This window comes from Uranotaenia lowii, chromosome 2, assembly GCF_029784155.1.
Source record: "Uranotaenia lowii strain MFRU-FL chromosome 2, ASM2978415v1, whole genome shotgun sequence".
NCBI lineage: Eukaryota > Metazoa > Arthropoda > Insecta > Diptera > Culicidae > Uranotaenia > Uranotaenia lowii.
Window position 1 is genome coordinate 298875005 of NC_073692.1, and position 23596 is coordinate 298898600.

General features: G+C 30.9%; 1 protein-coding gene across 1 annotated transcript in view; it reads right to left on the reverse strand.

Annotated features, from left to right (window-relative positions):
* LOC129748418 (homeobox protein six1b) overlaps nucleotides 1-23596 on the reverse strand; it is a 113252-nt gene that overhangs the window by 46055 nt on the left and 43601 nt on the right. Inside the window, exon 3 of the mRNA XM_055743038.1 lies at nucleotides 11638-11765. Coding sequence (XP_055599013.1) covers nucleotides 11638-11765 — 128 coding nt within the window. The remainder of the gene's footprint in view (nucleotides 1-11637; nucleotides 11766-23596) is intronic.

Below are 23596 nucleotides of genomic sequence, written 5' to 3' on the forward strand. Positions count from 1 at the left end.
GATGGAATTGATGAAAAAAAGGCCTGAAAAAATATTTTCCAATGCTTGCATTGTGAATCCATCAACATGGCGTCATTTTGTGCCCTTCGATTTTGCAACCAACATTGCGTGAGTCAATTCAAAGTTTTATTATGGTTTAATGATGACCCCAAAAAAAGCTACGATTTGACGTTTCTCTCGCAAGCCAACCAATTACACGCTAATGTTGAGTTCCTCATTTCTGAGTTGTTAGTACAGTAAATGAGGACAGACTTTTTGAATGAAAAGGGATTGGTTTTGAATGACCCGTGGAATGAATCATGAGTTGAAGTCAAATTTCGTTGTCTGACGCCATCTTGAAATCCAAGATGGCGGCTTCCGCTGAACTTTAAAATTGTGTAAATGACTGGAAATCGCATGAAACCCCATCAAAATGGGTATCGGGGGAAAGGGCTAAACGAGTAGAAGTTGAATTTCGCTATCAGACGCCATCTTGAAATCCAAGATCGCGGCATCCGCTCAACTTTTAATGCTTAATGCTGAAAAAAAAGTCGCATTAAACCACCACTATACGGGTATTGAATGAAAAGGCTAAGCCAGAAGATGTCGATTTTTTATATTCCGACGCCATCTTGGAATCCAAGATGGCAGCTTCCACTGAATTTAAAATGCTGTTAATCAATGAAAATCGCTTGAACACAACTTTTTTTCATGTAATACTACATTAAAACTACTATTTTAAGACAATTTAGATCATTTTAAATCACTTTCATTATTTTTTCATTATGTTTCTAATGCATTTAGAACTTTTCTTGTTTTGTTTATCGTTTTTGATTTTTTTGCCATTTATCTAATTCTATTATTCCTATCATGCAATTATGTCTAAATTGTATTGGTCTTATTCTAGGCAGGGTCTGATTAAGGCACATGTGCCAAATTCGATGTTTCCAAAATCGAATGTTGCCAAAAACGAACGGGTCTGTATTGTGGTGGTTTTTGTGGGATTTTCAGTCACTTACAGATTTTCAGAGAAACGCGAAAAGAGATATTTGACTTCTATCATTTATCCTTAGCACCCAATACAATATATTTGGGAGTTTCATGCTATTTTCATTCATTTACAGTATTTTTAAGTTCAGCTGAAGCCACCATCCTGGATTTCAAGATAGCGTCAGAATACGAAAATAAACTTTTTATAGCTTATTCTAATTGACAAATACTCATATTTTTTGGAGGTTTCATGCGATATTCAATGATTTAGAGCATTTTTAAAGTTTATAGAAAGCTGCCGTCTTGGATTTTAAGATGGCGTAAGATAGCAATATTCGACTTCTACTCGTTAAGCCCTTTCACCCACTACCAATTTGTGTTTCATGTCATTTTAAGTCGTTCACTACATTTTAAAGTTAAGCAGAAGCCACCATCTTGGATTTCAAGATGGCGTCAGATAGCAAAATTCAACTTCTACCGGTTGTTCTCTTTCAACGTATACCCCTATAATATAGGTTTTATGCGATTTTCAGTCATTTACAGTATTTTCAAGTTAAGTGGTAGCCGCCATCTTGGATTTAAGATGGCGACGGGCAACGAAATTTGACTTCTACTCGTTTATTACTTTCACCTAATAACCATGTGAAGGTTTCACGCTATTTTCAGTAATTTACAGCTTTGAAAATAAAAGTGGAAGCCGCCATCTTGAATTAATGATGGCGTCAAGTAACAATTTTTTCCTACTATTTGGGCCCTTTCACTCAATATTCATATTGTAAAGATGTTCATACCACTTTCGGCGATTTCAAGTTTTCAAAGATGTATTTTTTTAATTTTAACTCAAAACCAACACGCATATCTTACCAAAAATGTGTAAAAATGGGAGTTCCAATTTAAATATGTGCTATCTAATCTGAGCGTGTCCTGTTTTGACATCTTGATCGAGAACTGTCACTAAGTTTTATGGCGGTTTAATAATCAGGCACTGAGTGCTATTATAGAACATGCAAAAGAAAGCTTGGAGCAAACTTCTAAGTTTGTGTTTTATTATAGTTTAAAAAAAAGAATTCAAAATTCTTTCAAAATAACTAAAACAGTATGTTTAATAAAAGTTTTATTAGCGTTTTCAAAACCATCTGAAAAAATAAAGTCGAAAAAAATATAAGCATTCTGCATGACCATAATAAAACCGTCATAAAACGAGCTGCACAAAAAAATGCCATAATTAAACCATAATAAAACTTCCTAATGCTAGTTGGCATAATATGTGTTACTTGGGTAAGCACTCCTCTTTTCCACGAAAGTACGAATTCTCTCAGATAAATTTGCATTAGGAACAATTTTTTAGTTCCTATAGTATAATTTTTTCAGTAAAAAAGAATTTATTTAATCATTATTTTACACTATAATCAATTTTAAAACGCGTTTTTACTTTAACTTGTCAAGTCGGGGCGTATAGAGCACAAAGGCACGATGAGCATGTCAACTGAATTATAGAGCCACAACTTGACTAGTTTACAACTGACGATTTAGCCTATTGGTTAGGTATCGGAGGGGTAAACAATAGACTCGAGTTCGATTCCTGATCGAGGTGATTTTTGTCATTTACCATTCATGATCGTTTATTTTGATTGTTGCATTATACGGCTATTCATCCGCCAAACAATGCACCAGAAACATAATGTATGAGTGTAGAGATGTACCGAATATTCGGTCGGCCGAATATTCGGTCGGCCGAATATTCGGCGCCGAATATCGCCAAAAAACCGTTAAGCCGAATATTCGGCACACCGAATAGTTGAGCTAAGTATTCGGCCGAATAGGCCGAATAGGCCGAATATTTATCATTTGAATTTATACAATAACAGACTTGTCAAATGTTTTAAATGATTTTGGAAAATTTTTGGAATATCCTAGAGTAATGTTGAAAGAGCTTCACAATCATGAAATACTTATGGTTTAGAATAACATTTTAGGGACATCTGTATACCATTCACTGTAGATCGTACAGGAGAATGTGACGAATATTGCTTTATACTTTGATTATCGTTTATTCCAGATTGTTTTGACATATGCATACTTGCCCAGAAATCCAATAATGAATTCGAGATAAGTTAAATCTTCCGGGGATTGTGTAAAACTTTCCGGATTTTGCCGAAGTTTATTCAGATTATTTGCTAAATTAAAAAAAAAAACTTAAATTCCCCTTTTAAAATTTTGCATTCATAAACGATTTTTAAAAAATTTCAAAATAACCATAAATTTATGTTTAATCCTTCGATACGACTTTCACTCTACTGCTGTGATACAATGAAATTTCATGTTTTTTCCTCTTGTATGTTTAAGAATGAAGCCTAGATTTCGTTCAGATTTGCCCTGTTTTTTAGAAAATCGACCTAAATTTACCGACTACGTGGATACGTTGTTTTTAACAACTATTTTGAAAATATCTTACTCAAGTTCGATCTTAATCTAATTCCTTATCAAATATGCAATTTCATATTGCTTGGCGCCTGTTTCGACATGTTTTGTCCCAGATTTCACAGGAACCCAATATCCTTGTTGGTAAACGCCCTAGAAGCGACAAGTGATCTGATGCCTTTCCTGGTTGAAAATAATCGACTCAAAACACGAGTGGCATTAAATTGGTAGAAATTAAAAGAAAATTGAAATAATCGCTTTTATTTTTTCACTAAAAACTCAATAGAATATTAGACCGAATATTCGGCCGAATATTCGGCCGAATAGTTGAAAAGGTCGATATTCGGTATTCGGCCGTTCGCCGAATACCACTATTCGGTACATCTCTATATGAGTGTGTGTGAATTGTTTGTATTCTACAAACAGACATACATTATTTTGTCATTGCTTTGTTTGATGGATCTACGACTCACCGTTTAGTGAAAAATGCATCAATTATAAAAGGTAAATAAAAAAATCACCTCGACCAGGGATCGAACTAGAGTCTTCTTATTACCTCTCCGACACCTAACAAATAGGCCTAATCGTCAGATGAAACAAGTCAAGCTGTAGCTCTATAATTCAGTTGACATCATGCTCCGATTAATGGTGCTTATACTGCCCCAGTGGGGGTTCTCATTATGTCATTATGCCCCTACAGTGACTGATTTTCAGTTTTTGGCAAAAAAATTAAAACGCATTTTTATATGTTTTTATCTGCTTTTTCAAGTTTTAACCCGTTGGAAAATAGGCCTTTTCAGTGTCTGAACATGTAACAACGAAGTATCTCACATATTATAGCTGTTTTCTATGGTTAAATAAGCGTCTTTCTTGGTGGCCATTATACTTTTATCTCATCTATCTCAAAAACTTACAAACAGATCGCCACCAAATTTTACACATGTAAACATTACATAACTAGGTAGTGTCACTGAAAATTTCATCAATTTTGATCTATCCGTTCGAAAGTTATTCACAATAGAAAGCATGCGCGGTACTATAGGCGTGATCGGGTTTATTACCCCCCCCCCCCCCCCCTCCTCCCCCCGGCGGGGTAAAACGGTTGAAAAATACACGAAAATGTTCGAGGTTATATAAAAATTTAAAAAAAAATCCTAGTCGGGGTTCATTTTCCAAATTATCCACTCCGTGGGAATATTTATAAAATAAAATAAGTAATTTAAATTGCCGTTATGGTAAATTGCAGTAAAATTTTCCATTGGAGTGACAAATTTTCCAATAATCGTTCCAGAAGCGTAGGCCTTTTACTGGAAGTCTAAACACGTCTAACTTTCCTATCATTCGTTTATCATTGTAACAATTAATTAATGTTAACCCACTAAAACCCATTTTTTTCGCTGAAATATTCACAGAAGTTTTGTTTTATGATTACATACCGTCAACTGGGGCAACATGCAACAATTTTCAATTTCAATGGCTTCCAAAAAACTTATGTTCACAGTTAATCGTATCCTTTATGCATCAAAAGTTTTAAGGATGCTGGGGCATCAATTTGGCGTAGTTAAAAAACTTATTGGTTTCTTCAGTTATTTTTAATTTTCTAAAAACATGCGATTTTCACACTCCTTAGAAAATGGGGTAACTTGCAACAAACTTTGTTTTTAATGAAAAATCTTATGAACACGTACGAAAATTCATAGTTTTTAATATATTTGCAATGCCTTAAAGACCATTACGCATGACAACACCAATTGCAGTAGTTTTTGGGTCTGTAAAAACAAATTTTCACATTTTTTCTGAAAATAAGGATGCTGCATACATTTAGGGGTTAAATAATACTACGAAAAATTCTACAAGCTGAAATCATAAAAATAAATGTTTGGATGAATGAAATTTAAATGTTTACAAACGCGTGATGCAAAACATTCATATTCCAGCACATGGAAACGAAATTTACAAGGTATTTCTTTGATTTGCATTTTGTTGCATTTAACCCCAGACACCTAACTGAATATTAAAAATATTCATTTAAAAAAATTGGGTGATTGTTTGAACAATATTTTTACACCAACAATGTTGGTATAATATGAGGAAACCTGTTAAAAGTTTGTAGGTAAGTTTATCAAGCCGATCCGTCATACTGGGTAAAGTTTTTTTCGGCATCAAAAAATGTTAAAATTTGTACATTTATTGCTCGATTTTTCAAATTTTACATAAAAATAAAAAACTTAAGACAACTAGCTTAAGATGCGAGAAATTATGTCATCATCATTTTGTTATCATTAAAAGATAACTTTATTACAATACATTAAATTAAAAATTGATTCAATGTAGTATTATATAAATGTTGCATCGAACCCCGCTGTTGCATGATGCCCCGTTTGACGGTACAACTTTAGTTCTCTCTCTAGTTCGAAAAACTTGATCGTTAAAAAAATATTTTTTTTTTCAAAAGTTGCATAACCACATGAGCTAAAGAGCTTAATTTCAGTACTTTTTCGGTTGCAAATATTGAACATATTTGTCGAGTTGTTATCGTTTTTCCTAACCCTTTAAACTAAGCATTGCAGAATTTTTCCAGCACGTTTCTGAGCCGGGCAATTCTACAAATTATTTTGAAAAACCTGGAAAAAACCGAGTATTTGGTTTCAATTTTTTCCATTGCAAAAACCTGGACAAATCTAGGCATTATTTGAACAAAGCTAAGAGAAAAATAGGTTAAAATCACTTAAAACTTAATTGTTCTTCAATGCACATCAAATGTTGTTCGATGCTTGAATAAATAATCTCTGATCAATTTTGTTGATTATACATAACTCTGATGAATTCGTTTACGGACACGAAAATCAAAGCTTATCATTGCTCAATCTGATTTTTTTTTTGAAAACTTTGGCAAGTAATGAGAATATGGGCCGGATCGGACACATCTTGAATGGATAAAATTGGGCAATCTGGAATTAGACTAAGGTTGCCATATTGCCCGGTTTTAACCGGGTTTGCCATTCACATTCATGCATATTCACTTCATTTGGCAAATAAAACAAAAAACAAAATCATTGTGTTTTAAGAAAAAGAAATTTTTTGAGTAAATTTAACTAAAATAATCATAAAAGTTTTTTTTGAAGCCAAAAATACGATTTAAATCTGTCGATAAATTATGATAAATAAAATCATTTTTATTTTTTTTTTCTTGAATTTTGTTGAGGAATTTTTGTGTTTTGACAAAATTTGCCCGGATATTCCCGGATTTTCGGTCGTCAATTTTTGGAAACAATTTCCCATATTTTCCTAGGTTTTATTAGACGAGGTTTATATTTCTTCTTTAATGGCTAACATACGATCTTTTTATTTTTCAAAAAAAATCTAGAATGGTGGTAAATTTTAGACCTTTACATTTTAGATACTTGAGATCGAAAACACATAGACCTGAGATTTCTGACGCTTACAAAATGCCAATTTTTCGGAAAAATAGGTCTATTTTCAAATTTCTCATGTTTTAAAGCTGTAGTTTTTGACATTTTTTTTTTGTCAAACAGGAGCCATTAGTATAGATTGTTAGATTAACATATTTTGAAATATTTTGCGCAAAAAGTAAATTAAAATATGGTTCGCTTTATGCTGATTTTAATAAATCACGTCTAAATATGGGGTTGCTTTTAAGAGGGTTAATAAAGTAAATTTTTGATTTTTCCAAAAGAAAAACCCTAAATAAAACAAACATGTATGTTTACCAGAGACAGGAAAAAATATTTTTTTCAATTTTTTTTCGTCAATGTATATCATTTGTAATTGTATAGCTAAATTATTATTTTTTAAATGAAGGGATTAAATTTATTTTTTTTTTTTTGTGATAACCTTTGAAAAATATCAATTTTGAATGTCTTGATACACTTCTTTTTCGCAAGTCCCAATTTTGGCAGAAAGCATCTCAAAACCCCATTCTTTTTCTTAACAAAAAACAATAAAAATATAACTAGACCAGTGGTTTTCAAACTTTTTTTTACTAGCCGCTCCTTTTTGTCGATTTTCTGAACTCCCGCAACCCTCCCGCAATCTCTGAAAATGGGAGTTTTGTTGCATTGTTCCATCAGAAATTGATTCTTCATATCATGATATTTTTATTTATATCTTAAAAATTAATCTAAAAAAATTTTGAAAATAATGTGTCCTTCAAGAAAAAAAAACATTTTTCAATTTATTCATACATTCTCTAATACAAATTTCCTACTATTCGAAATGGGGGGCTAGAAATCAATAAAAGTTTCAAAAGCACCAGACACCAGAACCACAAATCGTAATTTTTAATTTAAAATTAAATATAGGGTGATTTGCCAATCGTTGTCCCCTAACCCATTGTTGCACAGCATGACCTAAATTGCCAAAATTTTAGCTGTTTTTCAACTTTTCCTCAAAAATAATACTGAATCATGTAATTCGGATTGTTTTCTGATGAAATGAGGCTTTTGCGATATTTTCTGCTGGTAAGTGTGCATCTTACGACAGTTTTAATTTTTCTTGTTTTTTTCGCGCGATTTTGGTGCCAATTGTTAACAAAAACCTTAAGATTCCTTCTACGGCAAATAAGGTTTTACGTCAGAACAAAACATTTTTCGTATCAGTTTTCTATACGAAACGTTTGTTGGACAATTTTAGCACCATGATTTTGAAAAAAAAATTATGATCCATACTTAACCAGAAAATATGTTGGATCGTGCAACAATTGGTCCGCTCAATCTCCTCCTGCCCCATTGTTGTACATAATTCCGCTGCAAAATTTGTTTGGAAATTTCAAATTTATAAATTCGTATACCTCCAATAACTTTGTTTGGTTGTTTTTACAACAAAAAATAGCAATAAAAGTTTTAAAAGCGATTGATTAAGTCCTGAATTATAACTTGTTTTGAATAAGTATGGAGGCTTGTACGGAAAAATCCAAATTTTCATTCAAAAACCATCAGAGATGTACTGAAAGTTCAAAAACGTAATTTTGTATTTTTAAAATATTTCTTGGTTCTTGCAATACATTGCATGTGAACAAAAACTAAACCTAACTTGTACTTCAGAAATGATAGTCGTTGTCATACAAAAAATTCAAAAAAAGGTAAATATTTTTTTAATTTTAGTGTATTGACAGCTAATTTGAAAGCTGGTTAACCAGATGAAAATAAGGACCGCATTATACTGCTTTGCATAGCCAATAAGTGTGATGATTCAAATCTTTCGCAAAAACATGTCATGAAATTATTGAAAGCTTCAGAAAGCAAAACCTGCAATTTTACTATACTTTTCTATGGATTACGATTTTTTAATTCGAAATTGTTATAACTTTGTTCATGAAATACTTTGCTTCTTCTCATGCTGGCAAACAGTTATTCTTAGGAATGGGCAAAATCAATAATTTAAAACAAAATTAATTTCTAACTTATTTGAATTTCTTGTATATGCGAAAAGTTCTTCTTGCATACAAATTGTCATACAACATTGAACACGTTCATTGACTACATGCAACTAAAACAACTCGAATTGTCTGTTGATATGACATGTTTTTTTTCTGAATAAGTGGATATTTTCGTTTAACTATTAATTTTAGTAAATTCTGTGCTTTAATTAATTGTTTAACACTCAGAATTTTCACATTTTTTGCACTCAATGTTGATTTTAATAATTAATTCAATGGTTCAATGACACTTTATATATCAATAAGTTTATTTTTTCTACCGTCAAATCTTAAAAATGAAGTTTTGAAATTATTAAACTCGTTGAAAAACTTATGTTTTCCAAATTTAATTTTTTTTATTTACTTTTATTTTTATAATTAATATTAGTTCTTTATATGAAAGTCGGGCAATTTGCATTGTCTGAAAAATGTCAAAGTCAACTCAACTGCATTGGCTTTGAGAGACTACTTTTTTATTAGATTTATTCTGAAATCCTTTATCCCGACCATTTACTCAACATTTTATGCAAAGAATCTAAAAGATCTAAAAGAATTTTATTCCATGTCAACAGCGATCCCTTTGATATTGTTATTTATATTGTCAGAATATTGTACAGAAGGAAAACTACGACCCTTAATCTCAGAAACTAAAGTCGAAGGTTGGAACACCCGAAATATTACTTATCTAACGTGCATTTTTCTCAGGAATTCGAATCTGCCGTCGAGGCCCTTATCATCCAGAAAAATAAACAGTCATAGCTTTGTGAAACTTAATTTGATCCAAAACAGTTTTCCAGCCGGAAAACTCTCGGGAAGCATTTCTATGTGATGTGATAGTTTCCTGAAGATTGATTAAATGCTACAGAGGTTACATTAATTACAAATAAATCCACTTATATGAAAAAGATATTTAAATCAATTAACTTTTCGAAAAAAAAAATTCTTATACAAAATTGTATAGCATGAGCATAAATCAGTCAAACGATTTGAAACTTTGGGCGTGGTTGTGTCCATTTTCAAGTTTTAAATTGAGATTCATTTTTTTAAAAATCGATCGACTTCCAAGTGAGTCTTAAAACATTTGTTTTGTAAAATCGGATCTTCTTCATAGGGGTAAAAGGGGGCAAAACAGATCACGTTCTCTAATTTTTTCACCTGTTAATAGCCACTTAAAAATCAAGCATTAAATACCTTTCAGTTTTTTGAAGACATAAAGATTTATGTTGGTAGGACATATAAAGAAAAAGACTCAACACTGGGCAAATTAGGTTAAATAACACTCCACTCAAATGGCTTCGGGTGAATTAAGAGGTGGATTTGAGTTTCTGAGAAAACTTCACGTGTGATAAATGCTATTCCAGACACTCAAACCGGCGGCTTTGTGTTTTTTTGAGGCCGAATTGGAATTGGAAAGTGCATTGGACGGTTTATATGGAAGACCCCCCCCCCCCCTCATAAGGGGCCGTCAAAAAATTAGATTGCATTTGAACTAGAAGATCTCAAAATAAGCTTCCGTAACAAATATCAGCCTATTCGACCTCATGGTGACTGATTTTCAAAATGTGCAACCATTGGAAAAAATCGGACAACATTATGCACGACACAAAATTTGCCTGTGCAACTATTGGGCACAGACAAGCTGTTTTAAATGATTTTTTAAATTTTTATGTCACTTTTTTCAAACAATTGAACTTTTGGGTCTTGTTGACCAATCCTGTATGAGTGCATCGACAAAAAAAATCGAGTGAATTTGGTTAAAATCACTAAAATACAGCATAAACACCAAAATCAAGTGCTTAGCTGTGCAACGATTGGCAAATCACCCTATTTAAAAAGATATAACTTTATAAATAAAATTCTTCGATCCCTACACTCTCCCCCACACTCAAGCCACAGAAGGAGCTCTAGGACCGCATCTGAATGAAAATGTTGCAATTTTTTTTCGAATACAGTGCTTATACAGATGCAGATTTATACTGTCATAATTCCTTTCTTAAATTTTAAAAGCGTAGGTGTAGGTGTTTTCAGATGAAGGCTGCATCATGAAATTAGCTTTTTTTTTTTTAAATATTTGGTGATGCAGACGGTGCTATTTAACACTTATTGAAGCGATTTTGTATGGACAAGTTTTTCTATAATTAATTTTAAAATTTCAAACTTTTTTTTTACGGAGAAATCGAACCTCAAATATCTCGGAAAATATTTTTGATTAAATCTGCAAAAAACAGAATACATGACATGACATGAATAGCAAAAACTAAACAAAAAAATTCAAATCAATTTCACTGGATTCCAGTATAAATTATTTTACATTACTTTATTTATTTTACTTTTTGTTACTTTATTTTATTTGGCAAATAATGAAATAGTTGGCTATTTAGTATGGTTTTGTGTGAGCAAAAACTCCCGTGAAAATTCTACATAGTCGTTACTAAGCAAAACCTTATATTAACCTTAACCTTATATATGGAAAACATTATACCCCACAAACCAAAATCAGAATAACTGAAAGCATGAGCATGAGGGTGCGATAACCTCTGAAACAACCTTTAGAATGTAATCCAAGATTCTGGCTAACGGGATGCATCATCCAACCGGATGAAAATTCCAGAAAAATAATCTGTATAGAATATTTTTGGCTTTTTTAATTAATTTAAAAAAGTACTTAAGATTTAGATTTAATTACATATGTTCTTCAGTCTTGAAGTGTGCAGAGTTGAAGAAAATCGACTGGTACAATGTTTTGCTACTCTTTCGAAAATTTTCCAAAAAATCATTAATCTCATTATGATAATCGAGTAAATTCTCACCTTAAAACAGTAGCTGGTCTCCTCACCGTCCCAGATAGTCCGTGGCAGGGGAAACTTGCGCCGCACTCGATATTTGCCGACAGCTCCCAGCGGCCGCCCTCGAAGCTTTTCCGCTTCGATGTAGTGGGCTGAAACATAAATCAGAATAATATTTGTGTTAAATATAAGAAAGCATTAATTTAAATAAATTTACAAGTGACAAAACCCACGGTGTGTGATTCAAGTGTAATGTCCAATTAATACAATAAAAATTCATAGAAATCTCACGGGTGGTCACTAGGCTTCACTTTTACTTTTACCAAGATTCCGGAACCCGATAGAATGGTTCACAATGACTGCCACAGTCTGTCCGTCGAAAGCAAATACCCTGCAGTCCATCATCAGGGGGAACCTGAAACCACCTGAATGTCCGCTCGCATATTACGAATGTTTTCCAAATTATGAAGCGTGACCATTTGAAACAACTCTATGACGACAGTTTGCATAAGATTGAAGCAAGGCGGTCTTCATGGGAGACACCCTGGTCAGTACACAGAATCTCCTAACGATTGCAGCTAATCTCCGGAGCCAGATCTTGGTTGCTGTGTTTTTATCCACTACACAATCAATCGGGGGACCTGATCGTCAGGTGGGGCTTCATCTCTGTTCCTACAACGCAGAGACGACGACACTTCCCAAGAATTTTGTGACCACACCACCCTACTGGACGGACAGGTTCTGTTCCTGTGGCTGTCATCTGAAATGTCCCCCGAAGTGTGGTGCCCGGAATTTCTCGCTGACTCAGCCGGACCACGAAAACCCTCTTCTAACTATTAACATGCGTCCCGTGAAGGCACGGATCAAGAAATGGATGACAAGTTGTTGTTTGGTAGGGATCGTGCGAAGTGAGACAGGAAAAACAAAATTTAAAGGTCCAACTTCTCCGTTAGGCTAGGTCAATTTTCATTGTTTTTTTTTTAATTAATCCCCTTTAAAAAAAAAAGATTAAAAAAACAATTTGGATCAATAACGAAAGAAGGAATTTCAAATAAAACATTTCAATGTTTTATGTTAGGATGGCAGCCAAAATGGCCGTATGGAGTATACATTTTGTTGGTTGGCCAAAAAACCTGATCTGTGAAAACAGATCTGAGCCCTTCGTGAACCCTTCCTGAATTGACTTAAAGAAAGAGGGACTCCCATACAAAATTAACAAAAATTTGACACAATTCAGACAATTTTCGAAAACTACTGAATTGACGTCAAAGTTGGTGTGTAGCCGTTTAGACCGAGAATGGGTTTTATATTACTTTTAAACTTCTCCGAATCCAAAAAAAGAGAAAGCTCCCAAACAAAATAAATAAAAATTTGACATAATTCGAACTGTCTGTTCGTCTGTTTCCTATAGACACGAAAACTACTAAATTATTGGATGTGAAGTTTGGTTTGTGAGAGGTTTTGGGGCTAGAGATGGTTTTTAAAATACTTTCAATCCACTCCAACGTAAAGGAGGGGTGGGGAGGGTCCTTCATACAAAATTATTAAAAATATGAGAAAATTCCAACAATTTTCGGAAACTACTAAGCAGATCGACGTGAAATTTGGTGTGTAGCCGTTTTGAAGACCGGAAAAAGATTCTATAATAATTTCAAACCCCTCCGAATAAAAAAAGGAGGGGCTCCTACACTAAATTATCAAAATTGTTACACAATTGCAAAAATTTTCAGAAACTACTGAGTCGATCAACGTGAAATTTGGTGTGAAGCCGTTTTCAAGACCGGGAATGGTTTCTATGATACTTTCAAAGCCCTCCGAATTCGGAAAGCGGAAGGCTCCCATACAAAATCAACAAAAAATTGACAGAAAATCCTCGAGAGATTTTTGTCAAAAATTGACGAACGTAAGCGTTTTGACACAATATTATTGAATTCACAAATAAGTTTTTACAATGTTAGATGACACGAAAATAGTTCGTTATTGAATAATTTTGAAATTTAATTAAAATAGAAGTTTATTTTTATTAATATCATTTTAACGAATTTAATTTTCTTCATGGAAGGGGTAGAAAAGCACACCGAGTCAGCTAATACTATGTGTTTTCTGGTAAATTCTGTCTCTTTTTGCTTTATATAAATTGGGAGCCCCCTTTCATTGATGGGAGGGGCTTTTGTGTACTATAAATCATCGAAACATTCAAATTTATACAGTTGTAACAATACATGATGAGAACCACTTGTCAAATTATTGAATTTAAACGTGAATGAAATGTATTTATTTTGTATTGGAGCCCTACCTCCTCTAAATGGGAGCAAATATGAAATGAAAAACCTGTTTTTCGTAGGACCACCCTAACTTCATGAAAACAAATTGCCATGAAACCTTTAATTTGAGAGATACATGTTTTATGTATTCTACAAAGTTTCATGAATTATTATGTTCTAAAATATTGTAGAACAATGTAGGCCTCTGTCAAATTACAGTTGGAAAACAATTTTCATATCTCTGAAACTTTATGAATCACCCTAAAAATTACATTCAAAATGAATGCCTACAGTTGTTGAAAAAGTTTGTGTAAGACATCAAATTCATCAAACATAAGGGGAAGACACTAATATATTTATCCCGTTAAATCTCATTTCTGGACCACTTTGCAATAACAGATATTCATTTTTATAATTTTGAAGTTTTGAAATTTGTGTATTATTAACAACTTTTTGTTATTTTTGTCATTTTACGAAAATTTTAGTAATTTTACAATTTTTATAATATTTGGAATTTTTTTTATTTCTGTATTTTTTGTAAAATTTCCACTTTTGTAAATTTTAAAAGTTTGTTATTTATGTCTTTTTGTAATATTACCATTTTTGTAATTTTTTATAATTTTTTTAATTTTTGTAACTTTTGTAATTTTTGTAATTTTTGTAATTTTTGTAATTTTTGTAATTTTTGTAATTTTTGTAATTTTTGTAATTTTTGTAATTTTTGTAATTTTTGTAATTTTTGTGATTTTTGTAATTTTTGTAATTTTTATAATTTTTATAATTTTTGTAATTTTTGTAATTTTTGTAATTTTTGTAATTTTTGAAATTTTTGTAATTTTTGTAATTTTTGTAATTTTTGTAATTTTTGTAATTTTTTGTAATTTTTGTAATTTTTGTAATTTTTGTAATTTTTGTAATTTTTGTAATTTTTGTAATTTTTGTTATTTTTGTAATTTTTGTTATTTTTTGTTATTTTCATAATTTTCGTAATTTTCGTAATTTTTGTAATTTTTGTTATTTTTGTGATTTTTGAAATTTTTGTAATTTTTGTAATTTTTGTCATTTTTTGTTATTTTTGTAATTTTTTTCATTTTATTTATTTTTGAATTTTTTGTAATTTTGGCAATTTTTGTAATTTTTGTAATTTTTGTAATTTTTGTAATTTTTGTAATTTTTGTAATTTTTGTAATTTTTGTAATTTTTGTAATTTTTGTAATTTTTGTAATTTTTGTAATTTTTGTAATTTTTGTAATTTTTGTAATTTTTGTAATTTTTGTAATTTTTGTAATTTTTGTAATTTTTGTAATTTTTGTAATTTTTGTAATTTTTGTAATTTTTGTAATTTTTGTAATTTTTGTAATTTTTGTAATTTTTGTAATTTTTGTAATTTTTGTAATTTTTGTAATTTTTGTAATTTTTGTAATTTTTGTAATTTTTGTAATTTTTGTAATTTTTGTAATTTTTGTAATTTTTGTAATTTTTGTAATTTTTGTAATTTTTGTAATTTTTGTAATTTTTGTAATTTTTGTAATTTTTGTAATTTTTGTAATTTTTGTAATTTTTGTAATTTTTGTAATTTTTGTAATTTTTGTAATTTTTGTAATTTTTGTAATTTTTGTAATTTTTGTAATTTTTGTAATTTTTGTAATTTTTGTAATTTTTGTAATTTTTGTAATTTTTGTAATTTTTGTAATTTTTGTAATTTTTGTCAATCTTTGTCATTTTTGTCATTTTTGTCATTTCTGTAATTTTTGTCATTTTTGTCATTTTTGTCATTTTTGTCATTTTTGTCATTTTTGTAATTTTTGTAATTTTTGTCATTTTTGTCATTTTTGTAATTTTTGTAATTTTTGTAATTTTTGTCATTTTTGTCATTTTTGTCATTTTTGTCATTTTTGTCATTTTTGTCATTTTTGTCTTTTTTGTCATTTTTGTCATTTTTGTCATTTTTGTCATCTTTGTCATTTTTGTCATTTTTGTCATTTTTGTCATTTTTGTCATTTTTGTCATTTTTGTCATTTTTGTCATTTTTGTCATTTTTGTCATTTTTGTCATTTTTGTCATTTTTGTCATTTTTGTCATTTTTGTCATTTTTGTCATTTTTGTCATTTTTGTCATTTTTGTCATTTTTGTCATTTTTGTCATTTTTGTCATTTTTGTCATTTTTGTCATTTTTGTCATTTTTGTCATTTTTGTCATTTTTGTCATTTTTTTCATTTTTGTCATTTTTGTCATTTTTGTCATTTTTGTCATTTTTGTCATTTTTGTCATTTTTGTCATTTTTGTCATTTTTGTCATTTTTGTCATTTTGTCATTTTTGTCATTTTTGTCATTTTGTCATTTTTTTCATTTTTGTCATTTTTGTCATTTTTGTCATTTTTGTCATTTTTGTCATTTTTGTCATTTTTGTCATTTTTGTCATTTTTGTCATTTTTGTCATTTTTGTCATTTTTGTCATTTTTGTCATTTTTGTCATTTTTGTCATTTTTGTCATTTTTGTCATTTTTGTCATTTTTGTCATTTTTGTCATTTTTGTCATTTTTGTCATTTTTGTCATTTTTGTCATTTTTGTCATTTTTGGCATTTTTGTCATTTTTGTCAAATTTAGTTTAAATTTTTGTTAAATTTTTAGTTTTTGCCATTTTTGTCTTTTTTGTTTTTTTTTTATTATTGTCTTTTCAAATTTTCTTTATACCCTAGCAATTTGCACCGATACTCTTCAGATTTTCCCCAAAACTTCAAATTGGTTCATTTTTGCGAGTAAAAAATAAATTATAAAAATTTGAAATAATTCTTTTGAAAAGTTGATAAAATTAGCGCTTATTTTACAAAAAAAGAACCAAATTCCGTAATTTCCTTTAAACTTATGCAATATGTTAAAGGAAAAACTTTTAATCAAAGGAGAATTCCCCCAGATTCCCCAGGATTCATGCAGTATGTTCAAAAACATCATTGTAAAAAACGGAGCAGAGGCTTCTCTCGTCAACTGATGGCTTAACAGTGTTAATCATTTATTTCAACAGTAAATTTTACACATGATTCAATGATTTTTCATCTGTTATACTGTATTTGTTTTCTCCACTCGTGGAGTGTTCCACCGTACCCGATAAAACAAACACAAATCCTCGCCAGTGTATTGCTACCTCGCTCACTCACACGCTCTCTCGCAACACTTACAAAATTTTCGGGGCAACACCGCCCGATGGCAGTGCAACACCAGGTCAAAACCAGTGCAACACCGTCCGAATAAACAAACAGTTTGACAGCACCTAGTGGTGCACCAGTGCAACACTAGTGCAACACTCGGCATAAACAAATACGGTATTAGTATGTTCGATGCCTTTTTGAAACGTGTTCCTTGAATGTAGAGGTTTTTGAGCCGATTGATAATCTTCTCGTCAATGCTTCAAAGATCTTATCATTCGATTCACAATAATTTTCAATCTTGATTCAATGGCTTTTGCCCCTGTTCTAAATTTCTAGTTTCAAATCAATAGATTTTTTTTCAAGAAACTAAACTTTCAACTAAACACTATAAGTTAGCATAAAATTTCTTTGTTTAATTGATTAAGCACCCTTGTTTGGATATTTACAAAATATTAATAACATTAAATTTTCCTAACCTTAACCATCAGATTTTTTCAAAAGGTCTGTTCATCTTAGCCTAAAATTTAAAAATAGAAAAAAAATCGACCCAACTCAACTGAACGTATTATTTATATTACGGTGGTCGTCCCGCGAACGATCGCTTGGAGCAATAAAATTCATTCCGGGCACGATTCTTCCCAACGACTGGGGAGTCCGGGTTCAAATCCAGAAATCAGCAGAAGCGAAGGGAAGGTAGGAAACCTTCCAAATTGTCAGGCGTTATGCGTAAGGAAGAGGCGTTGAGGAAGCGCTCCCCACTCGCGGTATCAGATATCAATTTTATTTCATTTTATTCCTTTTGATAAACAACGTGCTGCGCTTGTTGGTTTTTATTTTATTCCTCGCTGTCACTGGGGTTGTTTGTTTTTTTTTCTCTCTCTATCTTCTGTTTCCAACTAAATGTGTTAGGAATATGCTTGGCAGATAAAATCTGTTGGGTCCTATGCCTAGTGGCCGTGACGCTGCCTGGTGCGTAGTATTTTGGTGGTCCAGCTTGGGCACAAGTCGATGGGGAACTGAGATTTATATGAATTTCTATACATTTGTATAATTTAAGAACATTTCAAATGTGCGTGTTCCACAACACAAATCAATTTGAAGAAATTCCTACAGGCAATGTTATTCATTTGCATAACATTTAACTTTAAAATGTAAACTGACAAATGACTATAAACTTTACAATTTTATAAGTAGTACTTTTTTTTTCAAACATTCATGTTGTCATGAATGTAGTTGAACCTATGCATATGTACCGCTAGTATGGGAGAGTGGGGAATCATGGACCACTTTTTCTTCGTTATTCCATAACTTCTTTATTCTTTAGATAAAATGAAAATAAAAAACGGTATGGTTTTCTACATTTTCAAGGTATCATAAGGTATTTTTTTTTCAATTTTTAATAAGTTATGTTCCCCAAATTCTAACTGTTTAAAAAAAGGCAATATTTTTTGGATTTTGAAAAATGGTGGGGAATCGTGGGCTACCAAATCAAAATTGACCAAATAACATGCAAAGTTTATGAGTTGACCCAAAATTGTGATTTCTTAATTCATTTCGTTATTTTAAAGCAATTTCAGATGATGAAATAAAAAAGAGAGCTGTGAATGATCGCATAGATTCCAAAACCTGGCTCGCGAACGTTTTGGCAGAATTTCTTATATAGGATGGACAAAATATTTTTCATATCTCTTCATTTGGCATAAGAAAACTTTACAGATAAGAAAAACGTATTTTAAGTTCTGCATGTGTATAAAAACATAAAAATATAGGTGATTCAAGATGTGTGGCCCACGATTCCCCACAAGCTATGATGTGCAAATTGGTTGCGTTTGTGTGACTTATTGATGTTTCATCAAAAATTCCTTTTCCACGTGAAAGATCATGACAAAACTAAGATCATAAGCGTATGAGCATATTTTAGTTATGCACTTTAGGTTCCCCATCGATGAAATTAGTTGGTGTTTTTTAATTATATAAGTAAATTTTTCTAACTTTTTTTAAGCTTGATATATAAAAGAAGCATACGATGCGTATTTCAGTCAACAACATATAGAAAAATATACTCACGCAAAGCGACGACGATGACAGTTGGTTTGAGATTTTTATCTTTTAAACACACATCTGAGATATTAAAAGTGGGCCATGATACACACTCTCCTTTATAAATAATGTAAAGAAAATAAATGATTGCATAAATAAACTATGTAGAGAGGAAAGGACAGAACAATATTGATTTACCGTTGGTATAAATTTGATGCAACCACACAATTATGGGTGCACGAGTTCACTGCAGATTTCAATAGCAGAAATCCCAATGATTGAGTGGAAGTAAGCATCTTAATTCCTGCTCACATAATACATGATTACATCACGACTTCAAACAAATCGCTGTGATTTGAACCTGATTTGTGGCTTTGTCTATAAACTGTCTTTTGTGGATAAATTTATAATGTAGAGATACAAATTTATGAAATTTTCTGTAAAATTACTTTACTTTTTACTTTTACTTTACTTTCTGTGATTTTTGAGGTATCTTCCTATGATGGAGATCCTCGACCCAATTTCGTGGAAAATCCAGGAAAGTCCCATTGGGAGCCACGAAGCACATGGAAATAGTCTAAGGGCTAGATTTAACTTTGTAATATTCAACGTTCCCTTCAATTTTCCCCGCACGAATTTCGCAATAAAATGATATTCATCAGAAAAGCTATTTCATATCGATTCTAGTGGTGTGATTACATTAGCGCTGGGATATTTAATATTTTTAAAGTATTGTAGCGCTAATGTAATAGCACCACTAGAATCTTTATGAAATTGCCTTTGAAATTGAATTTAAGTCTTAGAAAATCTAAGAACTTCCAAATTGACAAAAAAGTTCGAAAAACAGCTTCCTTTGGAAATTCGTCAATTATCCCGTGTTCCGAATTTTGATAATCTAGAAATGGGAAAATGTGCAAAATACCGTCAACATTCCAGTCCACTTTCCAAAATTTACTTACTGGTGTGACTTAAACAAACAGTTCATTGATTGGAAAGTACGGTTTTCACACCACTTTTTTACAATTTTTGTGGTCATGATCTTAAAAAAAATCAAAAAAATATTTCCTTGTGCGCAACGTATAGCTTCTAACTTAAGCTTTCTTGGACACTAAATAAATTTGAGCATTTTGAGCATTTTGTATTAAATTTACAGTCTTTTCCGAAACATTTTTTTCGGATTTTTTTCTTAGACTTTGAATAACGAAAAAAAAACATAAAAAACATATTTGAGTCACGCTACGATGTTTTCAAAACTATAAATTTTGTACAAATCGTTTGAGAAGCGAGATATAGAGTGTCAAATTGACACTGAAAGTCTAATGAGGGAGTTTTTTGTCTGGGCTTTCAGGGTGCGTCCATAAAAAAAGTAATGATGAAAAATTAAAGAATTCATGAATTCATGGAGGGTTCCTGAAGATTTTTTTTTATTTGGATGCGTCTGAATAAAGATACAAACCGCCAAACTTCCAATAGTGTCATATTGACACTCAAGAGCTGAATGCTGATTAGGGTTAAAACGTCAGTTTCACCTCGAAATTAGTCTTGAAATGATAATGAGGTTAGAAGTAAGTGAAAAATTAAGGGTTTTGGAATAAAGTGTGATCGATTTAAAATGAATTAGAAAACCCTGAATCGAATGAATAAAATTTATAAGGAAAGTCTATATAACGACGATCCAATGTTTTGTGTGCAAAATCGTTAATGAAAAAACGCTTAGCTCGTCAATCCTTTCGTATACGAACATTTGATTCAAATTATGCAAGCAATACATTTAATGTCCTAAAATACTAAATTTTGAGCTTCACTTGGAAAAGGACAATTTGTTTTCGTGTTATACAAAGAACAGCTCATGATTTTTTACATTTTCATGGTTTAATTTTTTTGTTAATTTACATTTACTAATTTAGTTAAATGAAATCTGAAAAGCGAGAAAATAGTTTTAAAAACCATTTTTTAATACCTAAATATACATTTTGAAAAACAATTGTCGAAAAGAGCAGCTCATGATTCGAAGAAGTCCAGTCACATAATTTTTTTAACATTTTTACACCTCAGTGTTTTCACTCTTTGTTTATCTAAGTACATTCATTATTTCGTTTAGATGAAATGATACAACGGAATAAATAAAGTTATTATAACTTTTAAAATGTTCTAGATATTATAAATATTTTTTTTGTAGGTATGGATAAAATTTCTGTTTCTTTTGAAAAAATGAGCTCATGGTTCCAAGAAAGCTTGACATTGATATTGACATTTTAAAACTGAACATAACAATCTAAAAGTCTAATTAAGTGTATAGACTTGGTAAAATTTTCTCATTGTGAACCTAATAAAATATTATACTAAAATTTAAAAAAAAAAAATATTATACTAAAATTAAATCGAATAAAAATATTATACTAAAAAAAAAAATATTATACTAAAATTAAATCCAAAACCAAAGTTAAATGTTTAGTATTTAAAATTTCTTATTTTCACCATATCTTTTCTGGAAAAATTTAGCAACTCGTACTCTTTTACATTTTCTGACAGCGTGTAACTTCAAGTTTCTATGCTCCTAAAATTAGAACGATACTTGAACCCGTAGATGAACTAGAAGCATTTTCGTGGGAGTAAAAAAAATGCGATATTTTTGAAGTTAGGGGAGACTTGATCCTTTATTCAGGAAGCCCTGATCCATGGAAAAAATCAAACAAAACCGCAAGATAGAATGATAATTGACTATTTTGGTCATGTTTGTTCTCATTTCACAATCTATAATGGCTGGAACAAATAAAAATTTCTTCTTTTGTCACCCCCCCCCCTTCGAAATTTTTAAAAACCCGAAGGGGGAAATAAATAAAGTATGAAGTATTCTATGTAAATTTCGAGAAAAAAATCCAATATCCGAAAGATTACAAGACCAAAAAACAAATTTTTGAAGATTGGAGTTATTTCAACTTTTGTATTCTTGATTGGATTGAATTTTTCGATAAAAAATTTCTTGATTTATAGGTTTTGTGCAATGAGATAGTATACAATTTTTTTTGTATACAAGCTTTCGTGCAATTTATTCCAATTTATTTGTTTTTCGCAATATTTTTTAATGTCCCCCCCCTCGCGATGTTCTAACTCCGAGTGACAAAAGAAGGATTTGAAATTTGTTCCGGCCAATTTTCAGAAAAAAAAATCTATAGCTTATTCTCAACCCTTATGACATTGCATACTTACGGGCGCAATTTTTCATAAACAAGAGAAAATCAATTATGTTAGCCCTTTTCTTCAGATAATTGATGGATGAATATTAACTATTGGATAAATATTAGTAATCTCGTAATCAGCAATGACCACGATCCATTGAGAAGAAGAATATACCGGGATCATTTGTACCCATATATTAGTGATCAATTATACACAAAATCAACATTTTAGAAAACTGTTTCTGAAAAAAGTTGGGAGTTTTCCATCGCTTTGAAAATATTGTAATTTGAAGTTCATTTTACACTCGAAAGACTGATGTATTGGATAAATATTTTTGTTATAATATTTACATATTAGGAACATTTCAAAATGATGAAAAAGATCTTCAAGTCACATTTTGTGAAATTTTTCAAACAAAATTTAATAACCCAAAAACTTATTTTGTTAAAATTTTTTGAGCTTCAACCATTGCTGTTTTGTTCCATTTGGCACATTTTTCTAGAACATTTGATCTTTGTACGACATTCCAGTTTGGAGATATTGCTAAGGAATCAAGTATCCCCAGGGATCAAGTATCCTCATTCTCCCCTATACAAATCATAAGAATTGAAAGGGTGAGGAATGCATACCAATAAACATTTACATTTTGACATTATTAAAGAATCAATGAAGCCTATAAAACAGAGCGAAAATTTCAGATCTTGGAGAACTAATTGAGAGATCAAGTTTCAGTAAAATAGATTAAATCATCTTTGTATTGCAAGTTTAAACTCCAGATGCAGCTCTCATTTTTAAGCGGTTTCTTCTGAGTTATGATAAAATTTTATTTAATATGTCTCTCAAAAAAAAATTTAAAAAAAATTCATTTATTTTACAAGGTGTAGCAAAGCACATCGGGTCAGCTTGTTTTCATATAAAATCAATGGAAGGGTAACCCCGAAATCATAATGATGGAACTATTTCATCACTTTACTCAATTGTTTAGTTTCTTCGATATTTTGTTTTATTTTATGATATTCGCCATCCTTTTAAAATTAAAAACTACAGTTCAACAGTGCTGCCAGATATTAAATATAACTGTTTAATTACTTATTAAAAGTAAATATCTGCATTAAATTACCAAATTTTTAACTATATCACAGTGTTGGTCATCATTTAGTACCCACAACACGTGGTAGCAAAAACCACTATAAATAAAATGAAAACTAGCACACTTGACAAGACGGCTTCTGGAATCAGCCAACAACTCATTAGGGTTTACCCAAAAAACAATAAAGCTGCTCATGGAACAGCTTTAATACTACATCGAATATCTGGCTCCTGACTCCATTGAAACTGTTATTGGTTAATAA